The following is a 24,971-nucleotide window of genomic DNA, read 5'->3' as shown; positions in this document are numbered from 1 at the left end:
CAAAACACTACATTTGTCACATTTTATTGTGAATGAAGCAATGGAGTTGAGGGAGTAATCAAACAGCTCATCTAAATGATCCTGTCTCATACTGTATGTACAGTATGTAGCGTTGGGAAATCCAAATCATATAAGTGAATCAGAACTTGTGGACTTCACCCACCGATTGCAAGCTTCTGGAGGGCACATAGACTTGAAGTAGTGAGTGTAGACAGGGGGTGCAGAACCAGTGGCTGTTCTGAAAGCAAGCATCAATGCCTTAAACTTGATGTGAATAACCAATGGCAGCCAGTGTGGTTTGATGAAGAGAGGCGTGACATGCGCTCTCTTGGGCTTGTTGAAAACAAAACGTGCTGCCGCATTCCGGAATAGTTGCAGAGGTTTAAATGTACATGCAAGAAGTCCTGCCAGAAGAGCATTGCAGTAGTCCAGTCTAAATATGACAAGAGCTTTGAAAAGAAGTTGTGTAGCATGCTCCAATAGGAAAGGTCTGATCTTCCTAATGTTGTACAGTGCAGGTCTACATAATCAAGCTGTCTTTGCAATGTGGTCCGTGAAGTTCAACTGATCGTCAAACACAACCCCAAGATTTCTGGTTGTCCTGAATGGTGTGATTGTTGATGCATGTAGCAGAATGGTGAAGTTATTTTGTATAGCTGGGCTTGCTGGAATAACAAGAAGTTCCGGCTTTGCTAGGTTGAGTTGTAGGTGGTGTTTTTCCATCCAGAACGAGATGTCTACTAGGCAGGCTGAGATCCGTGCAGCTACTGTAGGATCATCAGGCTGGAATGAAAGGTAGAGTTGTGTGTCATTGGCATAGCAACGATAGGAAAAGCCATGTGCCTGAATGACAGATCACAGTGATGTCATGTATATGGAGAAGAGGAGGAGCCCAAGCACTGAACCCTGATGTACCCCGGTAGCTAATCTTTTTGACTATTTGACACCACTCCATTCAAAGTCACCCTGAAGGACCTACCTGTGAGGTGTAAGGCTTAATCCAGTGGAGTTTCCTGTGATGCCCATTGTCGAGAGGGTGGAAAGGAGGATCTGGTGGTTAACGTATCGTAAGCGGCAGACAGATCCAGCAAAATGTTTACAGACAATTTGGATGCTGCTCTCACCAGCTGCAGAGCTTCGGTGACTGACAGCAATGCAGTCAAAGTTAAGTGTCCACTTTGGACGCCAGACTGGTTGATGTCTAGCAGGTTTTTCTGCAAAAGAAAAGAGGAGACCTGGCTGAACAAGACTTGTTTAAGTATTTTTGCTATGAAGGGGAGGAGAGAGACTGGTCTATAATTTTCTAAGAGTGCAGTGTTTAGTATGGGTTTTTTAAGCAGTGGGGTAACTCGAGCCTGCTTAAATGTAGTGGGTAAAGGTACCAGTGAGTTAGCGGTGGAGACATTAGCAGAGAAGGAAGAGAGCAGTGACTGATACTTACTCAGGTCAACTGGGTCTTTAGATTTGTGGCATTGTCTTTCAGCAGCCCTGAGTTTGAACTGATGTTCACAAAGAACATCATATAGCCAGATGTTGGGGAGTGTGGCACTGGCTGGCCTGGAGGAGAGGGGACAGATATTGTCTAGACAAAATTTTAAAGTGCAGCATAGACTGTTAGAAGCATTATCAACATAAAGCTAGGAGAGTTTATTAGAGGAGGGAAGAGAGGATGAGACCATAGAGGAAGGATGGGTAGGTGAGAGAGAGCGGTGATTACATCGAAATTAAACCTGAGAAGGAGTGTGTGACAGGCATGGTGGCAGATACAGTATATGTGAAACCTTAGAGAGAAATGATTGGAATGTGATTGGAACAGTGGTACAGTTATGTGTAGATAAGTTCCAGCTGGTTACCTGATTTGTGAGTTTTTACAGTTGAGGCATTTGAGGTCAAACAAGGCAAGCAAAGTATGAAAGTCTACGGCCTGAGGTTTGTCCAGGTGAATGTTGAAAGGTGCATTTGACTACTTTTAACATTCACCTGGACAAACCTCAGGATGCAGACTTTCATACTTTGCTTGCTTCGTATGCAGCTCAAGTTATGTGTTGTAACGCTGCTGCAAAGAGTTAAATATTTTTGATTGCCAATAAACAGTATATAAAAATTTAAAATGACTTTTAAATTAAGACCTTTTGATAATTTTGGTAAACCTTCTTTCAAGTATAGAAACTTTTCATTGGTGTTATATGTATGTATCATTCTTTAAAGTAGGTTTCTTAGATTGTTCAGGTCAGGGTTTCAGGATTTGCCGTTTCTTAGTTTCTCTAGGTGAAGAACTCAAAATATCAAGAGGGTCATGAATATTCACTTCTTCGCCACATCCAGAATGGGTCATATGGAGATGTCTTCATCCGAGACAAACAAATAGGATTTACATGTGCTGCCAAGAGGGTGAATATCCATTTTCTGCTCATTTATTAAAAAAATTTAAATCTCTATTTTCTGTTCCTATAATTCTAGTTTGCTGCCTATTGCACTCTGTGAGCATTAATTTGGCTAAAGTAGACTAATTTTATTAAAGTTTGGCTGATATGAACAAAATATGACTTGCTGTCCTAATTCTCTGACTGATTGCATGCATTACTCTCTTGTGAAGATTCCTCTTTGTAGCATTAGGTGAGAGAAGTGGAAACATGGAGCCGACTGGACTCTCCTCGTGTCATCCAGCTGTATGGAGCCATGAGAGAAGGAGCCAATGTGATACTCTTCATGGATCTAAAAAGAGGTGATTATTGTTTCCATGTAAAAAAAACAAACAAAAAAACCATTAGTGGAATGTTGGTTCAGTTCTCTGAGAAACGAGAACTTACAAGATTTTCCTATGAGAACTTTAAGGACTATCAACAGTTCCTTAAGTAATCCCATCATAAGAGAAAGGCTTCAAAGCTTTCGAAATATACAACCCCAATTCTGAAAAATTTTGGACAGTATGAAAAATGCTAACAAAAAGGAGTGATTTGTAAATTATATTCACCCTTTGCCATATTGAAAGCACTACAACTAAACATTATATGATGTTTTAACCTGTGAATTTCATCGTTTTTTTTAAATGTACAGTAATGTCAAATCGGATGATTGCAACACGCTCCAAAAAATTTGGGACAGTCGAGTGTTTTCCACTGTGAAACGTCACCATTTGTTCTAATAACACTTATTAAGCATTTGGGCACTGAAGACACAAGTTTAGATAGTGGAATTTTCCCACATTCATCCATTATGCAGGCTTTAGTTGCACAATTGTACGGGGTCTTCATAGCCATATTGTGCACTTCATAATGCACCACACATTCTCAATTAGAGATTGTCAGGACTGCAGGCAGGCCATTCTAGCACCCGCACTCTCTGCTCACACAGCCATGCACTTGTAATCCAGGTAGTATGTGGTTTGAAGTTGTCCTGATGGAAAATGCAGGGACATCCCTGGAAAAGATGGTGCTGGATGGCAGTATATGCTGCTCCAAAATTTGTACATATCTGTCTGCATTCATGGTGTTCTCACAGATGTGCGAGTTACCCATGCCATGGGCACAGAAACATCCCTGACCCATACAGACACTGGCTTTTGGACCTGATGCTAATAACTTTGGCCCGGATAACACGACGTCTGTGTTTTTCAAAAACTCTTTTAAATGTGGACTCTTCGGACTAAAGTTGAGAATGAGACCAGAGAAGTTGGCAGCACTTCTGGACAGTGTTGATGTATGGCTTCTCCTTTACATAGTAAAGTCTTAACTTGCATCTGTGGATGCAATGGTGAATGGTGTTGATTAACAAAGGTTTACTAAAGTAATCCCAAGCCCATGTTCATGATATCCATTACAGATGAATTATGTTTTTTAAGTCAGTGACATCTGAGGGATCAGCGATCACGTGCATTCAGAAGTGGTTTTCGTCTTGCCCTTTACGCACCGAGATTTGACCATATTCCTTGAATCTTTTAATTATATTGTGCACTGTAGAGGGTGAAATGCCCCAAATCCTTCCAATGTGTCTTTGTGGAAAATTGTTCTCAAAGTGCTAAATTTTTTGCTGAAGTGTCAATTTGCCAAGAGATAAGTCTTGAATGATCCTTAATCTTGAAAGACTAGGCTGTTTTTGGAGGCTCCTTATGTACTATGACACAATTGCCTCACCTGTTTCACATCACTTTACTATCTCAACTCATCAAATTGTTAGTAGTCTTAAATTGTCTGTCTCAGCTTTTTTGGAGCATGTTGCAATCAATTAATTTGAAATTACTGTACATTTAAAAAAAAAACAATGCAAATTCACAAGGTAAAACATCATATAATGTTTAGTTGTAGTGCTTTCAATATAGCAAAGGCTGAATATAAATGACAAATCACTCCTTTTGGTTTTTATTCATATTTTTCATACTGTCCCTACTTTTTTGGAATTGGGGTTGTTTCTTGAAGTTCCTTTAATACATAAATAGGATATTTGAGGCTCCTTTAAAGGGTGCTTGGAGGATCTCCAGAGAGTTCCGCCAGTGTGCAGTGTGACATGCTTTATATCTGAAGGTAACAGAGTCTGAAAGAGAAACGAAGAGAGAGAGTGTGTTTGTATTTGTTTTACTGTACTTGTGAGGGCCACATTTCTGAAAATGCCCTTACAAATATAGTGAGGATGGCCCTCCCTAGCCAGAAAGTTCATTATTGATGAACATTATAAATAATGTTTATTTAAATCTTAAAATGACAATAAGTGTCTGTAATGATTACAGGTAGTAACTGTGGTAATTATGAGTAGCTTAATTGAAGAACAATATAAGTAATTGGACAGTATACGGATATGTGTGTAAGGTTGTGAGTGTGAATGCATTTTATCCATTTTAGATGCCAGTATTTCAATGTCTTGGCTTATTAATAAAACTACATTTATATATTCAGGATTTACAACTATATATTCAGGGATTTATATTTATGTATTCAGATTTATAACTATATGTTCAGAGATACATTTTTATATTCAGATTTACAGAAAAATAACTAAACATACAGATTTACAATTAAATATTTAGATATATAACTATATTTTCAGGAATTATAACTACATATGCTAATTTATAACTATATACTGTATACAGATTTACAATCATTATTCAGATATATAACAATCTGTTCATATTTACACCTATAGATTCAGATTTCTAACTATTTTTTCAGGAATTATAACTATATATTTGGATTTACGGTATAACTATATATTTAGGATTTATAACTTTATTTTCTGGATATAGCTATGTATTTGGATTTCCAAGTACTGTACATTTTCAGACTTACAATAATATATTTAGAATTTATAACTAAATATTCAGATTTACAACCATATACTCAAATTTATAATAATATGTACAGGATTTATAGCTATAAATTTAAACTTATAACAATATATTCAGAATTATAGCTATATATACTATATTTAGATTTATAATTCTATATTCAGACTTATAACAATCTATTTAGGATTCATAACTATATATTGAGATTTGCAATATATTCAGAGTTATAACTGACTTTAAATTCAGATTTACAACTATATACTCAGATTTACAACTGTACTGTATATTCAGATTCATAACTAAATGTTCAGATTTATAACTATGTAATGAGATTTACAATTATACATTTGGATTTACAACTATATATTCAGATTTATAACTATATTCGGAATTACAACTACACATTCAAACTTATAAAAATCTATTTAGGATTTACAACTAACATTAAATTCAGATTTACAGCTATATATTCAGATTTATAACTATTCAAATGTATAACTATGTAATAATGTTTTTACATTTACATTTATGTATTTGGCAGATGCTTTTATCCAAAGCGACTTACAGTGCCCCTATTACAGGGACAATCCCCCTGGAGCAACCTGGAGTTAAGTGCCTTGCTCAGGGACACAATGGTGGTGGCTGTGGGGATTGAACCAGCTATGTTACCAGTTATGTGCTTTAGCCCACTACGCCACCACCACTCCACTCAGAGTTTTCTAATTATATATTCAGATTTACAACTATATATTCAGACTTATAACAATATATTTAGATTTATAATTGCATATTTGGATTTTAAACTATTTATTCAAATTAACAACTGTATATTTAGATTTATAACTATATATTCAGATTTGAAATTATATATTCAGAATTTATACACTCGATTTATATACTAAATAATTTATATATTACCCCCACATAATTATGTTCTTATTCATGTATAGACAGCGATTCTTGTGATCCTATAAAGGGTGCCTATTTAGCAAACTGTTTAAGTAAGTTATGATTGTCAGATTATCAGTGAGCCCCCTCCTTTTGTGAGAGATTCCTTCTGACTGTGACCCACTGACCTGTGATGCCATCAAAACGGGGCTGGTTAAGGAGCCAAAAGAGAGAGACTCGGCATCCGAACTGCTGCAAAAGACTGATAAAACACTCAGAACATGTGCAGACTGTTACAAAGCACTTATGATTGCAACGAAATGTGCATGCTTTTAAAGTACCAATGTACATTAAACCATTGGCATATGTTATGCACCTTCAGTATGTGGGCTCTCTGGTCCTGAAGCATCAATCAGGCAACATTTAGCACCTGTCAATGAGGACTGGCCGAACGTGAGCTTGCGAGAGATATCTGTCCCAATTGCCAAGTCAACTTTGACGACCCTAGACTTCACAGTCAAAACAACAGCTCCTACCTTCTCAAATGCCCTTTCAGCACCTTCAATCCTCTGTGTGAGCACATGGAGAGACAGAGCTGTAAATGAGGATGAATTGGACTCGGCGGCAACAGACTCAACAGAGGAGGGCAAATGGGACGAGGATGGAAAGAAACCTGTGGAAAAAGGACAAAACGAGCAGCTGGATGGAGATATTCTGGGGGGCAGAGGAAAACAATGAGGGAAATGTTGAACAAAACTATGAGAGAGAAACCGGCAAGCTCGAATCAGACTAAGAGACAGACATGTGTGATAAATACATATCAGAAGTCAAAGAGAACTGTGAAGAAACAAAAGAATGGACAGATGAAATGCGTGCTGAAGAAAGCAAAACCAGTGGTGTTCTTGATAATTTCCTAGAAAAGAGAGTTGTGTTTGGAGAATATGGTGAAATGGTAGACGAGGTGTTTTAGAAGCAGAGAGCTGTGATGGAGAGATCAGAAGTCTTGTGAGCGATGGAGAGATTTATGACGAGGTGGAGAGTGATTTGGAGAGTCTTCGAGAGGTGGGAAGCGATTGTGCGCAGGAGGAATGGGAACTGTTCCTAAAGTTATAGACACTTTATCACCCAAAAGAAGCTCACCCACAAAGTGAAGAAGACCACTACACTGATTCCGACGAAGAGTCGGTCACACTGAAGAAGAACGGTGAGAATGTGTTGTTTGTTTGTTTGTTTGTTTGTTTTTTGAGAGCTTGATTTGGATGTTTTAAATCTGTATACCAGAGTCAAAATGTTATTATATTCTGGGTTATTCAATGTCAAATCAGTCAAATTTCAGAAATTTCCAAGTTGAATTTTTTGATTTTGTTAGTACTACTTCTGAAGAAAGAAACCTAAATGATGATGAAATCCAATATATTAAAGCCATGGATCAATATTTACCAAGTTATTCAATTATTCTGTAGAGGTGGGTCTAAATGACAATTTTCAGGTATGATTTTGGGGTCAAAAACATAACCTTAGAAAAATGGCAGCATCATTATTTTATGTTAACACAGAGATAGGTAGGTCTGTTACTAAAATAAGTTGACTTCAGCACATCTTATTGCATAATATGCTAATGTTGGGAGTCCAAAAATTTTAAAACAACACTTTCTTTTTCCATTGTTGGAGTGCCAATAAATCCAGACGTATTAAAGATATTTTAATACCATTTTTGATTCTCATTCAGAACAATCTTTCCTTTTGTGTCTTCATATTTAAGGCCCTGTATTGTTAAATTCCAGACATATGGGGCTCTCTGTGTGGCTCCATGTGAAAATTCTTACATTTTTACCCATTTTCAATGGTCGAAAACCAAATGTGGGTTACATGGCATAAAGCTAGTGTTTCTGGTGTAACAAAACAAAGGACTGAAGTACAAATGATTTTCAAACTAGAAATGTTCTTTATTCATTCACATAAAAATAATAATGTCAATTGCATGAGCGTCACTTCGTTTTTAAAAAGTGGTGGGGATAGTTGGGCGGGGGGGGGCTCATAACAGCTGTAACGAGCACTCATTATAACATTAAAAAATAACAATTCCAGTGCTGGATTGCCATTTATAACCAGTGTTGGGTGTAATCCAATTACAAAGTAATTAGTTACTGTAGTCTAAAAAAGTAGTGCATTACATTTTAAATCCTTGTAATCAGATTACAGTTACTTTTAATATCTTTAAAGTACATTATAGGGTTATGCTTATTTCTTATATGTTATTTATGCAGAATACATGAATTATGGCCCTGTAACGAGGCATCGTAAAGGAGAAATTTGAGGTGCTGAGTGTTTGACTTGTCTGTAACAATGAACAAGGAAGAAATATAGACATTATTTTGAATTTATTGAGCGGAAAAGTGTTTTAGAAAGTAATTTAAAAGCAGAATAATTAATAATATGATCACTTTTCAATGAAGTAATGAGTAAAATAATCTGATTATAATTTTAGAGAAATAATTAGTAATTTGTAATGGATTACTGTTTTTAAGTAACTTACGCAACACTGCTTATAACACATACGAATGAAATGTAAACTCCTGCACAAGAACTTCTATAGACACTTCTGTTTCTTCTGCATTAGATACTTACTGTAACTGATGAAAGGGGTAGGGACATGTCCCACCCTTCCCGCCCGTAAATGTCACCTCTGGTCAACTGGGACTGATTTTCTTGTTCTGATCCATTTTAAACGGTCTGAACTATGTGTCTACAATTTAACCTGAATTCTAGAGTCCGCTATGTTTCAACTTCTGTTTTTGACTTTTAATAGACTAAAAACATATTTGAGGTGCATTGAAATAAAATATAATATCATTGAAATTATGTTTAATTTCATCTGGCTTGACCAATCCAATACTATTGCATCCCATCCACACAACATAATTAACCCAAGTAGAACATATTCCAGAATCAATGATCTTTGTTTGTCCTGAAAAAACATTCCTATCAACCAAAGTCATTCATAACCCTAACCTTAAACTTAAAATTGGAGGGCAGTGATTTGTTGATAACATTGTTATTCATGCCTTAACTCTAGCCCAAACCCTACCACTAAAGTCAGCCAAGCAGCTTGGTGACCCCAATTTTTCCAAATAGTTGATCCAGATTTTGATTTGCAATAGATGTTGTTCCAGGACCATGTATTTAGTGGTCCAGGATCCTTTTTTATGCAACAGCCATGTTGATATCTGTGGTGATTTCTGTTTTGATGTGTAGAATGACTATATGACTTCACAGAGCAAAAAGTGACAAGTTTACCTGATTCTCGCAGAGCACAACCTCTCACCTGTACCAGCCACTGTGACTGTGAACAAGACCTTACTGATGAGGTGAACTCATACTGTACAAAAACAACTGCGTTTTGTAAAGCTCTTTGTTCCAGAGCAAGCAGCTAACCCAATGTTCCTTCATTAAAGGATTCTGATGATCTGAGCTCAGGGGTTTTCTCCTCCTGAAGCACTACAGACGGTCAAAGCTTCAATGTCAATTGGTCAGTGTCAATGGATCAGACATCATCTTGCTACTTTGAAGGTAGGTTTCGCCAGTACTGAATGAGTGCAGTTGTAAATGCTTAAAGCGGTAGTTCACCCGAAAATGAAAATTCTCTCATCGTTTGTTCACCCTCATGCTATGCCAGATGTGCATGACTCCTTTCTTTCTTTCTTTCTTTTTTATCTCAGCTCTGTAGGCCCATACAATGCAAGTAAATGATGGCGAGAACTTTGAAGCTTTAAAAAGCACATAAAGGAAGCATAAAAGTAATCCATAAAACTCCAGGGGTTAAATCTATCTTCAGAAGTGATATGATAGGTGTGGGTGTGAAAAAGATCAATATTTAAGTCCTTTTTTACAATCAATCTCCACTTTCACATTCTTTTGTTATTGGCATTTTGTATTCTTCCCACATATCGCCACCTTCTGGGCAGGGAGGAGAATTTATGAATGAATGTTGCATTTATATAGCACTTTTTGGACACTACACTCAAAGCACTTTACACAGTGTGCAGGGGAACACCACCAGTGTGCAGCATCCACCTGGATGATGTGACAGCAGCCATAGTACGCCAGTACACTCACCACACACTAGCTTTTGGTGGTGAGGAGAGAGTAGAGTTATAGAGCCAATTTATGGATGGGGATTATTAGGAGGCCATGATTGAGAAGGGCCAATTTGGCTGGGACACCAGGGTTACACCTCTACTCTTTTTATGAGAGGTGCCCTGGGATTTTTAATGACCACAGAGAGTCAGGACCTTGGTTTAATGTCTCATCTGAAGGACAGTGCCTTTTTACAGTATAGTGTCCCCATCACTATACTGGGGCATTAGGAACCACACAGACTGCACACCCCCTGCTGGCCTCCATAACACCACTTCCAGCAGCAACCTTAGTTTTCCCCAGGAGGTCTCCCATCCAGGTATTGGCCAGGCTGAACCCTGCTTAGCTTCAGTGGGCAACCGGTCTTGAGCTACAGGGTGATATGGCTGCTTTCTTTTTTTTAATTTAGAGTAAAAAAGGACTTAAATATTGATCTGTTTTTCACCCACACCTATCATATCACTTCTGAAGATATGGATTTAACCACTGGACTTTTATTGATTAGTTTTATGCTTCCTTTATGTGCTTTTTAAAGCTTCAAAGTTCTGGCCATCATTTACCTGCATTGTATGGGCCTACAGAGCTGAGATATTCTTTTAAAAATCTCTTTTTGTGTTCAGCAGAAGAAAGTCATATCCATCTTGGATGACATGAGGGTCAGTAAATTATGAGAGAATTTTCAGTTTTGGGGTTTTCCCTTTATATTTCTCTGTATGTGTAAAATCATAGGTTTGTGTGCATTTATTTGCCTGCTGCATTTATTCAGGACTTGGGGTGGATATATGGGTGGAAGATGTAAGCGGCGAGAGTTTAAAGATCAGAGAGAGGCCGCAAGTGAAAATCGGACACATTGCCGTGGGGATAAGCGAGCAGGTAATAAATATCTTATTCATATAAATTTAAACATTTATGCATTTAATCAAGGCTGCATAAACTCAATGTGATGAGAAGGACTCAGAACTGTTATGCCTGCCACCACTATTGAACTCCAACACTTTTTATCTGTATGTGTTTTTTGTGTATCATAGATATCTATGAGAACCTTCAGTTTGGCCACCCTGGATGGGCAGCTGGTTTCTCCAGACACAGAGGTGTGTGAGTCAGGCATGTGGTTGCAGTGTGTCCCTGCTCCTGACAGAAACCCCAATTGGGACTGGAGGGTCAGAGATGGAAAACTAGAGCTGCAAGGCTATGATGAACATTCAACATTGCCACTCTTGCAAGAGTGACCTCCACAAACAGTCTGGAGTTTTAGATGTTAAATTCTATTTTAGCTGATACTCACTTTATTTGTTTTTGGTTTTGTTAATCAATTCAGTCCAGTTGCAACTTCATGCAATGTGAGCAAATGTGTAATAACTTGTAGTTTTATTGAAGCGGTAACTCACAATTAAGTATTTTTGAGATTTTTAACTAGTTTAATCCTTGTGCGACCTTTGGGACATTTTTGCTATTTTTGTTTTTTAGATAATTTTGGCTGTGTAAATGCTAATGGCATAAATATTGCCAAAGGTGTGTATTTTTGGGGGAATTTTTATATTTCAACCTCAGTTCCTATAATACATCTATAATACACTGTGTACACAAAATAGTTACACTCAGGACCTTAAGGACAAAAATGTCCCCATTAAAACCCATTAAAACTGCAATATTTGATCCCAGTGCCATTAAAACATAAAATCATGAATTCTATGATATTATGCTTTCATTCAGGAGCCCTGGCTTCAAAATTAAAAATTGTAATATTTTACTCCAGATTGTGCCATTTTTCTCATGTTTAGCCTATGGAGCAAATACATGCTTTTCTCCTATTTTCTGTTTGCTGTATTATAGAGCACTGCAGGCCAAGTGAATAAATGATGCAGCTAAAATTGTGTGGGTGTGTTGGAATGGATGGCAGAGTATGTTTTGTATGTGTGTATTGAGAAATGTGTGTGTGTGTGTGTGTGTGTGTAAAAAAAAAAAAAAAAATGTCATTATGTAAACAAACTGCCATTTAAAGGGTTAAAATCCAGAAAATGAATGAATATTTGGTAGTTATGATCAGAACTGATGTTGGTTAAAAAAATTAACTAATGGAAAATAATATTAATATATAATATTATTATGGCAGTTTTTTTTAGGACATCTGAGTAACTAATTTAAATGGACGCACAAGGGTTAAAAGTCTCAGACTACAAAGTGTGACCCTAATGTGTCAGAAAATGAATATGAAAGAATTATTTTGATGCAAATGTACTGGTTTACATTGTTGTTTAAAAAAAAAAAATATATATATATATATATATATAAATATATATATAGTTACAGAATGTATTAAAGATTTTATTATTTAAAAAGACCTGAGGGGTTTATGTAAAATATATAAATGTATTCTATCATGTAAACTAAGTGTGTCAATACATCGGAAGTGAGTACTTCCTCATTCCCCAAATCCTACCGGATCTTTCGTGCATTCTGATTGGACCTAACCTGCAGGAGGCAGAATTATGCAATATTTATCTTCTTTGATTGGACTATGAGAGGTAATGGGCGGAGCCTCAAGCCGGTAGGTTGAGTTGCGACATACGCCATTTTGCAGTGACAGCGGTGCGCTGAAGCAGTGGACACAGAAAGATCGAGAAGTCTCAGTTTAGAGGTGATTTTATTTCACAGCCTTCATGATAAATATGCTTACTTAGTCATAGTTATTTCAAGCCCATTAGCCATTTATTAAGTGACCAAATTAGTCATTTAAAGGGCCAGATGGCTGCTTTTATCTTGTATGTAGCTAGCCAGCTAATCTGCTAAAGATGGTTGGGTCATAAAATCAGTTTATTTGAAGCAAAACATCTTTAAACTTTTCATACAATAAGCATTTTAACTTACAATCGTCTCTAGATATTTTTCAAGTCATTGTTCGTGGATTATAGTGTAGACAAAGCTAATATTTTGAAGTACGACTCATATAACAGGCGTTTTATGGTAGTTATTCTTTTGATTTTAAAGTTTTATTGCAAGTTAATTAGACTTCTTATCAGTCTGTCTAGACTGATACGAAATAGCCGTTTCTTTCACAAAACACTTGCCTAATGTGTCATAACACACTGGCATTTAAATGGCATTAGTCTTTTTCTTAATGATTTTGTAAATAAATTAGATGTTTTTATCCCAGTGGCCAAGACAGATGTGGTGCTTGTCTATTCTTGTTAACTTGATTCACAAAAAAAAATAAATAAATTAAATAAAAAAAAAGCCTAATGTCACATAATTTCAGACCCCTTTCTTTCCTTTTAAGTTATAAGAATCAGTGGAGACATTACATAGATTACATGGACATATATAACTTGAATGAAGGTCTTGTTTTGCTACCCAGTATAATCTCTCTTCAGATTGTTAAGAGCTCTTTGTCTTTTATCTTTGCAGTTAAAAGCATGGGGAATGTCTTTGCCAACCTGTTCAAGGGTTTGTTTGGGAAGAAGGAGATGAGAATTCTCATGGTTGGGCTCGATGCTGCCGGTAAAACCACCATCCTGTACAAGCTCAAACTGGGAGAAATAGTTACCACCATTCCCACTATCGGTACGCCATCTGTTTTTACTTTTATTTGTCTTTCACAGTGTTTGATAGTGGAGTATCTTAAAACACACACACCTTGAACACACTTTCAAAACATTCATACACTCTCTGTCCTTGACTTGCACAGTTGAACAGTGTGCATAAAAGTCCTTTGTTCCTACATTGCAGCATTGCTAGTGACATTATTACATTACACTGAGTTGTATGGGGTGTGTTTAATTTGCATTATGTCTCTTGCCACTAAGATATTTCTTTTTCACCTGCTGTATATTGTGTGTTGCAGGTTTTAACGTAGAAACGGTAGAGTATAAGAATATCAGTTTCACGGTTTGGGACGTTGGTGGCCAAGACAAAATCAGACCGCTTTGGAGACACTACTTCCAGAACACTCAAGGTATGAAAAGCCATGGCAACAAGCAAGAAAATACCCATGTTTATTTATAATATTTGTAGGCCTGGGTATTGATACAGATTTCCCATTTCGATTCGATATCGATTCAAATGGGTATATTTGTTCGTTTACAATGTCCATTTTGCTAAATATGAAAGAAAAAAAAATCTCTCTCAGCTAATGCTTATAAAGGTGCACTCAGTAATTTTTTTCTCATTTGAAAAGTTTTCCTTCTAAAGAATAGTAATTTTGAAACATGTGTATAAAATAATGAGCACTCATGTGAGATGAGGCGTTCAGTCATATCAGTAACCTTATAATAGCACTCTTAGTCTACATGTAGCAGCATATTAGAATCACATGACTAGCTGAATACTACCCTCTTAATCTCAGTGACAGCCCTGTTATTGGACACTTTCACTCATGGATTAAATTAATCCTGGCTTACTGTGCAAAGTGAATTTCTATAGTGGCACTGGCAACTGAAATCTACTGGGTTTGAATGATGTAGCATCCAGAACACTAGGTGTCAGTGTAAGCCATACTTCGACATACAGCTCTGGAAAAAATTAAGAGACCACTCCAAATGTTTCTTAAATTCCATTTAAGAAATTCCATTCCAGTGTCTGTTGAATTCCTGCTTGAATTTTTGCATCAGGAGTGGCATAAAGTCACTCAACAGCAATGTGAAAGACTGTTAGAGAGCATGCCAAGACACATGAAAGCTGTGTTTAAAAATCAAGGTTATTCCACCAAATATTGATTTCTGAACTCTTCCCAAGTTAAAACATTAGTATTGTGTTGTTTGAAAATGAATATGAACTTGTTTTCTTTGCATTATTCAAGGTCTGAAAACACTGCATCATTTTTGTTATTTTGACCAGTTGTCATTTTCTGCAAATAAATGCTCTAAATGACAATATTTTTATTTGGAATTTGGGAGAAATGTTGTCAGTACTTTATAGAATTAAAAAAATGTTAGTTTTACTCAAACACATACCTATAAATAGTAAATCCAGAGAAACATTTGGAGTGGTCTCTTAATTTTTCCAGAGCTGTACTTGATGAATGCACCTTTAATTATGAATGAGATCTTCTAAACTTCTAGGTACAATTAGAAAATATTAATTTTACAAATTATATTTTCATCAGTTTTTCATCATATTGGTCATTTTGGCTTTTGAAAAAAATTCAAATTTAGAGTACTCCATCAATAAATGTCTTGAAATTGCATATATTTTGTTAAATGTTTATTGTTAACATGCATAATTTGTTCTATTTACTATTATTTACATTATATGGAACACGTGCTAAATCAGTACTGTCTCTTTAAGACTAGTGAGGACATGCACGGTTTCTTTAGCGCATCCATGTGTGATTGGCATTAAATGGTTTTGTTGTTGTTTTTAATGAACAACTGACTGTAAAGAAAAGAAAGTGTATTTAAAGAGACATTATTCAATGACAAATGAATTCCGTGGATCTCATCTTCGGACACATAGAACGAGTCAAACCAAACTGTCAAACTCTCAACACACAATCTCCTTATAAACGATCTTGCTGCTAAACTTCTTCACCACTAAACTACTCAATTACTGGTGAGTGAAATCTGAAAGTTTTTAGTAACACCGCAAAATTTGGTCGCATATGTGAGTGATTTACTTGCATTGTAGGGAGTTGCGCATAGAGTAAAATATCGATCTTGGGATTTTAGAATTGATATAGAGATCATTCAAATGAAGTTTGCGATGCATCGGAAAATCTGTATTTTTACCCAGTCCTACATAATTGTGCCAAAATAATCAGGATACAAAGTGTTTGCAATGTAACGACATTCCCATGAAGGGTTACTTAATTTACGTGAATTAGTGGTGGGTAAAAATATAGATTTTCAATTAATCGTGATCTTCATTTAAATGATCCCGAAATATATTCTTAAAATCCCAAGATCGATCTTTTCACTCTATGCACAATCCTCTATATTGTAATGAGTGTGACAAAATTGTTATGTTATGTGACTAAAATTGTCTGTAATTAGCCACTGGCTGGTAAATTTTCTGATTTCACTCACCAGTGATTGAATAGTATAGTGGTGAAGAAATTAAGCACCAGAATCCTTTCACTGCCTGCTGAGAGTAAAAATTTGGTTAGACTCATTTTGTGTAATGTGTGTCTAAAGACAAGATCCATTAAATCCATTTGTCATTGAATAATCACTCTTAGTAGACTTTCTGTTCTTTATAGTCAGTTGTGAATCGAAAACATAAATACATTAAAAAAAAAAAATGAAAAATTACTTATAATCACACATAGCACGGATGCGGTAAAGAAGCCGTGCGACTCTTCTCTGAACTGCCGTTTTTCTTTAAGAGACCGTACCATTTTGGCACTCGTTCTGCATATCAATGTCAATACTTGTAAACAGGACAAATTGAGCATGTAAACCATAAACATGTAACAAAATATATGTTATATATATATGTATTTCAGGACATCATATTTATTGTGGAATAAATGAAATTTGTACATTTTTAAAAAACTAAAATGTGACAAATTATGAAAAACTAATGATAAAATATACCAAGTTGGAGGATTTCCTTCATATGTAAGCAAAATGGACATCATAACTGAAATATACTCAATTGATTCAGAATCCAGTCGAAATCTGTATTGGTACCTAGCCCTAATGTGAATCATATTCTAAAGTATGGCTGGACGATATGATGATATATATCATGGCGATAGATATTTTGCTATATCCTGATATGTAAATATCCATGAGTACAGCGTGTGCATATCTGTCAGTGGGCAGGACTTTGCGTGAGACTGAGAGAAATGAAGAGCTCTAGATAGGTTTTTTTTTTGTTGCATTGAACGTTTCAGTGAAATTCAGCAGTGATGTTTCAGCAGCCGCGGCCTTGCATTTTAAGTCTAGGCCTTCGGTGCGATTCATGTAATTAAAACACAGTTTCACAATGAATAAGACAACGTATGCCTATCATACATTATGTCGATGGCAACTAATAATACCAATTGACATTTTAAAAACATGTCCTGGCACGAAAGCCAGAACCAAGGAGGTCTAATACCAAGAAAAAGCTCTCTAATAATATTTGCGAATTTAAATGTTGCTTGCAATACATTTTGTTTCCTCAGGGTACACGGTTACTTTTCAAAACTTGATCCGACACTGAATGCTCAAGCAGCCTAATTTACACTTAGAAAACTCCTGATGTTGCTATAGCAATGCAAAAAGCACTCACCAATTTCCCTGAAATGAAAATCAGCCCTCATTTCCTGTTTAATTAGTCAAACGCACAATCATGCAGAACATCTCAGGTTTTTAAATCCATAAGGATCTCTTTCACAATGGTGATGAGGCAGTGATGACAGCCAACGTGCTCTTCGCTTTCAAATTACGTACATAATTTAAAGCGTGATTGTGTCACTCAAGGCCAGCTAGAAGGCCTGGACTGAGACATATCCTATAGACCACACCCACCAAGAACAAATAAATCAATCTTATTGGCTGATGAATCTGACAATCTGACTTTAGATGCCTATTCACTTACACTGTTGAGGGATTCTGTGGAAATTCTGAAGGCCTGACACGGTGGAGCTCAGACTCGCGTGCTGCTTCGGGCATGCAATTTGAGAAACAGTTGTCACACTTTGCTTGTAAGCATTGAGGAATAAATTCTGATTGGATAATTTGTTTTTGTTTTTTGCTATTCGTTTGTAGATGACTTAGGAGTGGAAGCGATTGAAAATACATAGGCGAAAAGGTCAATGAGAATGAAAGGATGAAATGTTTTTTATTTATTAGGCATGTTACACCAGCAGAGAAGGCTTTGCTGGCCCTGAGAAATCGCCACTGTGTTCAGTGATGTTCATCTTGCGTTCCACGCTTTGTAAGCACTGAATATGCTTCTCATCTGATATGCGAATCTGTGTTTCACGTGAGTGTCGTGCGTGCTATCTCTGGACAGAAACAGGAGAGTGCAGAGTGGGGTCATTTGTGCTTCTTAAAATTGCGGCGCAGACCACAAAACTTACATGACCCATTTTATTTTTATTTTTTTACTTTGCACTTTAGAGGAATTCAGACGTCTCGAGTGGTTAGACTGCCCGACATTCTAACCACCACTAACGAGGAAAACAGCTACAACACTGTGTGAAGTGGCAAAATAAATGGTTTTCAAACTAAATATCAACCTAACTAAAATTCTGTTCGAATGATTTGATATTAGGAAACAAACCAGCCATGTTTGCTTTCAGATGTTTATATATATATATATATATATATATATATATATATATATATATATATATATATATATATATATACACACTATATTGCCAAAAGTATTCGCTCACCCATCCAAATAATTGAATTCAGGTGTTCCAATCACTTCCATGGCCACAGGTGTATAAAATGAAGCACCTAGGCATGCAGACTGCTTCTACAAACATTTGTGAAAGAATGGGCCGCTCTCAGGAGCTCAGCGAATTCCAGCGTGGTACTGTGATAGGATGCCACCTGTGCAACAAGTCCAGTCGTGAAATTTCCTCGCTACTAAATATTCCACAGTCAACTGTCAGTGGTATTATAATAAAGTGGAAGCGATTGGGAATGACAGCAACTCAGCCACGAAGTGGTAGGCGACGTAAAATGACAGAGCGGGGTCAGCGGATGCTGAGGCACAACTTTCTGCAGAGTCAATCGCTACAGACCTCCAAAGTTCATGTGGCCTTCAGATTAGCTCAAGAACAGTGCGTCGAGAGCTTCATGGAATGGGTTTCCATGGCCGAGCAGCTGCATCCAAGCCATACATCACCAAGTGCAATGCAAAGCGTCGGATGCAGTGGTGTAAAGTACGCCGCCACTGGACTCTAGAGCAGTGGAGACGCGTTCTCTGGAGTGACGAATCACGCTTCTCCATCTGGCAATCTGATGGACGAGTCTGGGTTTGGAGGTTGCCAGGAGAACGGTACTTGTCTGACTGCATTGTGCCAACTGTGAAGTTTGGTGGAGGGGGGATTATGATGTGGGGTTGTTTTTCAGGAGCTGGGCTTGGCCCCTTAGTTCCAGTGAAAGGAACTCTGAATGCTTCAGAATACCAAGAGATTTTGGACAATTCCATGCTCCCAACTTTGTGGGAACAGTTTGGGGATGGCCCCTTCCTGTTCCAACATGACTGCGCACCAGTGCACAAAGCAAGGTCCATAGAGACATGGATGAGCAAGTTTGGTGTGGAAGAACTTGACTGGCCTGCACAGAGTCCTGACCTCAACCCGATAGAGCACCTTTGGGATGAATTAGAGCGAAGACTGCGAGCCAGGCCTTCTCGTCCAACATCAGTGTCTGACCTCACAAATGCGCTTCTGGAAGAATGGTCAAAAATTCCCATAAACACACTCCTAAACCTTGTGGAAAGCCTTCCCAGAAGAGTTGAAGCTGTTATAGCTGCAAAGGGTGGGCCGACGTCATATTAAACCCTATGGATTAAGAATGGGATGTCACTTAAGTTCATATGCGTCTAAAGGCAGATGAGCGAATACTTTTGGCAATATAGTATATATATATATATATATATACAGGTACATCTCAATAAATTAGAATGTCGTGGAAAAGTTCATTTATTTCAGTAATTCAACTCAAATTGTGAAACTCGTGTATTAAATAAATTCAATACACACAGACTGAAGTAGTTTAAGTCTTTGGTTCTTTTAATTGTGATGATTTTGGCTCACATTTAACAAAAACCCACCAATTCACTATCTCAAAAAATTAGAATATGGTGACATGCCAATCAGCTAATCAACTCAAAACACCTGCAAAGGTTTCCTGAGCCTTCAAAATGGTCTCTCAGTTTGGTTCACTAGGCTACACAATCATGGGGAAGACTGCTGATCTGACAGCTGTCCAGAAGACAATCACTGACACCCTTCACAAGGAGGGTAAGCCACAAACATTCATTGCCAAAGAAGCTGGCTGTTCACAGAGTGCTGTATCCAAGCATGTTAACAGAAAGTTGAGTGGAAGGGAAAAGTGTGGAAGAAAAAGATGCACAACCAACCGAGAGAACCGCAGCCTTCTGAGGATTGTCAAGCAAAATCAATTCAAGAATTTGGGTGAACTTCACAAGGAATGGACTGAGGCTGGGGTCAAGGCATCAAGAGCCACCACACACAGACGTGTCAAGGAATTTGGCTACAGTTGTCGTGTTCCTCTTGTTAAGCCACTCCTGAACCACAGACAACGTCAGAGGCGTCTTACCTGGGCTAAGGAGAAGAAGAACTGGACTGTTGCCCAGTGGTCTAAAGTCCTCTTTTCAGATGAGAGCAAGTTTTGTATTTCATTTGGAAACCAAGGTCCTAGAGTCTGGAGGAAGGGTGGAGCAGCTCATAACCCAAGTTGCTTGAAGTCCAGTGTTAAGTTTCCACAATCTGTGATGATTTGGGGTGCAATGTCATCTGCTGGTGTTGGTCCATTGTGTTTTTTGAAAACCAAAGTCACTGCACCCGTTTACCAAGAAATTTTGGAGCATTTCATGCTTCCTTCTGCTGACCAGCTTTTTAAAGATGCTGATTTCATTTTCCAGCAGGATCTGGCACCTGCCCACACTGCCAAAAGCACCAAAAGTTGGTTAAATGACCATGGTGTTGGTGTGCTTGACTGGCCAGCAAACTCACCAGACCTGAACCCCATAGAGAATCTATGGGGTATTGTCAAGAGGAAAATGAGAAACAAGAGACCAAGAAATGCAGATGAGCTGAAGGCCACTGTCAAAGAAACCTGGGCTTCCATACCACCTCAGCAGTGCCACAAACTGATCACCTCCATGCCACGCCGAATTGAGGCAGTAATTAAAGCAAAAGGAGCCCCTACCAAGTATTGAGTACATATACAGTAAATGAACATATTTTCCAGAAGGCCAACAATTCACTAAAAATGTTTTTTTTATTGGTCTTATGATGTATTCTAATTTTTTGAGATAGTGAATTGGTGGGTTTTTGTTAAATGTGAGCCAAAATCATCACAATTAAAAGAACCAAAGACTTAAACTACTTCAGTCTGTGTGCATTGAATTTATTTAATACACGAGTTTCACAATTTGAGTTGAATTACTGAAATAAATGAACTTTTCCACGACATTCTAATTTATTGAGATGCACCTGTATATATACAGTACTATGCAGATGTTTTAGACACTTAAGAACATTTGTCTTAAGATGGTTATTTATATCTTATATATAGTATATTTTAGAGATACTGTTGTGGCGAATTTAACAAGTAAGAATCCTTGCTACTGTCAGTTTTAATAAAAAATTACTCCCCAGAGTGAAAAAATTAGATGAGATGTAAAACGTACTGAGATTTGAATGCAGATCAATGGAGGATTCAGTTTTGTGAGCCGTCTAGCGCCACCTTATGTAAAGAGAACTTTTGTCTCACAAAATAGGTTATTTCTGACAACATTTGGGTCAAAAATCAAAATATGTTGACAAACATGTCCCTTGACTTTTTTAGTCATGAAAAAGCTTTCAAATAGCCCCTGCCCCTCCCCAAAAAATAAATTAAAAAATTAAAAGGTATTCTTTAACGTAACCTTTAATAATATAAAATGGCTTGATTCTGTTTTGCACATTTTTTAGAAAATATATTTGAAATTGTCAATTGTCTGAAAAAAATCCTTCCCTTTCATCTGGTACACCACTTCTATGACATTGAACGTTATTTATGTGTTTATTTTGTACTTATTTTTAATCCAAGCATTAGTGCAAGGCTGAACAATTGTGCAAAATTAAATTATTATTAATAATTTGAATAATTAAAAAATTATGTTTGTCCCTTGATTTCATGACATTTGTGTTATCGGTGTTAAAACCTTTTTATTACCGTTTTAAAATGTTTTTTAAATACAAAAAGTTGTGGGAAAGAATTTAAAGTCAAAGTTCAGAGGCTGCTTATATATGCATTTAGTGATTTTTCCCAGCATGTTAAAAGTTATTCATTCACATTTTAACTGTAATATTTTCACACAAAAAATCTGGTGTTGTAACCCATTTAACCCTCATTAGTGTTAACTTGCTTCGTTCGTGAAACAAAATTAAATAATAAAAGGAAGAACAACACCTAAGGTGTCCTTTATGAATAAAAAATAATGTCAACATGTTACAAAATGTTTACCCTCAGCCTTTATGGGCAAAAACTGAACTGAATGGAATATTTCTATATTTTGTAAGCTGGAAAGTCAACATTTTTTGAGAATGACCTATTTGCAATTTGTGTCAGTTTCTCACATAAATCTGTTGTGTGACTTTAGAAAATATGAAACACAGCACATGAGTCATATGGACTACTGTTTACGGACATAGTTTTTCAGTTTTGTTGGAAAGCGAAATGCGTTTTAAAGGAGCACACTATAATTGCACATCAAATTCGTCATGAATGAACCAAGAATTGTGAGAATGTGTAGTTAAAGATGCACATTGAGTTATGGTGTATTTGTAATAAGTGGTGTTTTATAGAAATAAATTAACTGAATGAATAAAATATTTTTATTTAAAATTAACAAAATTTGTTTTAATGACATCTTGAGCATACATCCTTGAAAACAAACAAAAATGTGCTTGAAAAGTCCTTGAATTTAACTTTGAAGCATCTGTATGAACCCTGTAATTTATTATGAATTTTTACTTTTACTGTAGTATCTATGGTATCTTGAGCTGTGGCTCAGGTGGTAGAGCAGGTTGGCCACTAATCACAGGGTTGGCGGTTTGATTCTCGGCCCACATGACTCCACATGCCAGAGTGCCCTTGGGCAAGACACTGAACCCCAAGTAGCTCCCAATGGCAGGCTAGCACCTTGCATGGCAGCTCTGCCGTCATTGGTGTGTGTGTGCATGAATGGGTGAATGCATCACAGTGTAAAGCGCTTTGAAAACCGCTAAGGTTAAAAAAGCGCTATATAAGTGCAGACAATTTACCATTGACTTGTGGGTGTGACGACAAAGATTTTCCTGATACTAATTTTTTTTCCCGTGTCAGGTCTGATCTTCGTAGTTGATAGTAACGACAGGGAACGAGTTAACGAAGCCAGGGAGGAGTTGGCAAGAATGTTAGCAGAAGACGAGTTGCGTGACGCAGTCCTTCTTGTTTTTGCAAACAAACAGGTGAGCGTCACATATCTGAATATATTATTACGCAGACTATGATGCATACTGTAAGTTATAAATGAATCGGAGATTCTAATTGGATCTATTGTTGTCTCCTGTCCATTACAGGACCTGCCCAATGCCATGAATGCGGCTGAGATTACAGATAAACTGGGCCTTCATGCCCTCCGTCATCGTAACTGGTACATCCAGGCCACCTGCGCTACCAGTGGAGACGGACTCTATGAGGGGCTGGACTGGCTCTCCAATCAGTTGAAAAATCAGAAATGAGCTAGTCTGCAGTCTCCAAATCTATGTGTGTGTGTTTGTTGTATGGATGAGTAGATATGTGTGTGTTTGAGCGAGTGAGACGCACACGGCTACAGTGCTGACCCAGACTAGGACTGATCTCAGTGCTCCTCTGTCGCTCCCTATTATTTTAGGTTTGGGCATTGCTGACTCAGACTGTGTTTGTGTGTGTCATACATGTGCATAGTGAAGTGTTTATCTTTAGTATGCACGTTAGTAAGAATGTATTGTGTTCATGTGTGCATGAAGGCTTCTCTGTGTGTTTGCTTGGTTTGGGAATGACCCTGGCGTGCCTTTTATACACACATCTCTCCTCTTCTCGTTCCACCTCACAAACTGTATTATGACTCGTTCCATACTGCACCAAGCGTGGTTTTCACATGGCAAATATAGAACCAGCGTTCTCAACAATGAACTGCTCTCTGCAATAACCCAAACCTCTCCTACACCAGTATTACGGGCATGCTGAATATATAACCTATACACTTTTACAGTGTTTTAAAGGGATCTCATCATTTACTCACCATCATAACATTTCATACTGGTATGACTTTCTTCTGTGGAAGGGAGACGTCTTAGTCATTCAGGCTACCACCTCACTTTGTATTCCAGGAAGAAAGTCATATGGGGTTGAAACAACATAAGGGTGAGTAAATGATGACAGAAGTTTCATGTTTGGGTGAAATGATCCCTTTTACACAACAACCTGCCCTGTATCTTTAGGAAAAATGCATTGTAACCTGTATCAGGTCAGGATCAGTTTGCTCAGATTTCCCCCACCACCACCTGTTCTTATGAGTCATTTGGAAATTGTGATGTTTTATTTTTGGCTTAGATCAGTGTTTTAATTTGCAAATGTGTCCAAATGTTGGTAGTGGAGTTGTGAGCAGATCTCTGGTTTCCTGCTGTACACTACCCGTTTCTAGCCGCCACACAGACCCCAAGCACAATCGCAGACTGCTGAACATTCCCCCTACCAAATTGTTGGATTTGATTTGAATAATAATAATAAAAAAATTAATATTATATGTTTCTCTTATGTTTATTTCTTGCATACTGTAGAAATATGTGGATTGTAAACATACTTCTGTGGACTGATTGATGATTTCCAAACCTGACAGAAGTTTGGTTTCAAAGATACATATTGTTTTATTTAACTTACATTTTTTTATTATCCACTTGAGGCTAGGCTTCATAGCTTAAATTCCTCTAAATATTACCAATAGGAAAAAATACTTGCAGAAA

At 37.2% G+C, this 24,971-nt stretch overlaps 2 protein-coding genes across 5 annotated transcripts in view; both read left to right on the top strand.

Moving 5' to 3' along the window:
• The window catches only part of LOC127431554 (progranulin-like), a 40,628-nt gene extending 28,379 nt beyond the window's left edge, over nucleotides 1-12,249 (top strand). For 2 of the 4 annotated variants that reach the window (XM_051682015.1, XM_051682014.1), the window contains exons 16-22: nucleotides 2,260-2,391; nucleotides 2,597-2,725; nucleotides 6,301-7,373; nucleotides 9,425-9,537; nucleotides 9,625-9,739; nucleotides 11,073-11,179; nucleotides 11,335-12,249. The gene's annotated coding sequence lies outside the window, so the exon portion shown is untranslated. The remainder of the gene's footprint in view (nucleotides 1-2,259; nucleotides 2,392-2,596; nucleotides 2,726-6,300; nucleotides 7,374-9,424; nucleotides 9,538-9,624; nucleotides 9,740-11,072; nucleotides 11,180-11,334) is intronic. The other 2 variants (XM_051682016.1, XM_051682017.1) reach the window with 2 other exon arrangements.
• A 614-nt stretch (nucleotides 12,250-12,863) lies between these two features.
• LOC127431595 (ADP-ribosylation factor 1) lies at nucleotides 12,864-24,752 on the top strand. The gene is made up of 5 exons (XM_051682070.1): nucleotides 12,864-12,944; nucleotides 13,712-13,867; nucleotides 14,148-14,258; nucleotides 23,311-23,435; nucleotides 23,547-24,752. Exons 2-5 carry the CDS (start codon nucleotides 13,720-13,722, stop codon nucleotides 23,706-23,708), a joined length of 546 nt encoding a protein of 181 aa, XP_051538030.1. The 5' UTR covers nucleotides 12,864-12,944; nucleotides 13,712-13,719; the 3' UTR covers nucleotides 23,709-24,752.
• The last annotated feature ends 219 nt before the right edge of the window (nucleotides 24,753-24,971 follow it).

The sequence above is a fragment of the Myxocyprinus asiaticus genome, chromosome 41 (genome assembly GCF_019703515.2).
Source record: "Myxocyprinus asiaticus isolate MX2 ecotype Aquarium Trade chromosome 41, UBuf_Myxa_2, whole genome shotgun sequence".
Classification (NCBI taxonomy): Eukaryota; Metazoa; Chordata; class Actinopteri; order Cypriniformes; family Catostomidae; genus Myxocyprinus; species Myxocyprinus asiaticus.
The sequence above is the reverse complement of the archived record's forward strand: the minus strand, read 5'-3'. Positions and strand labels throughout refer to the sequence as shown.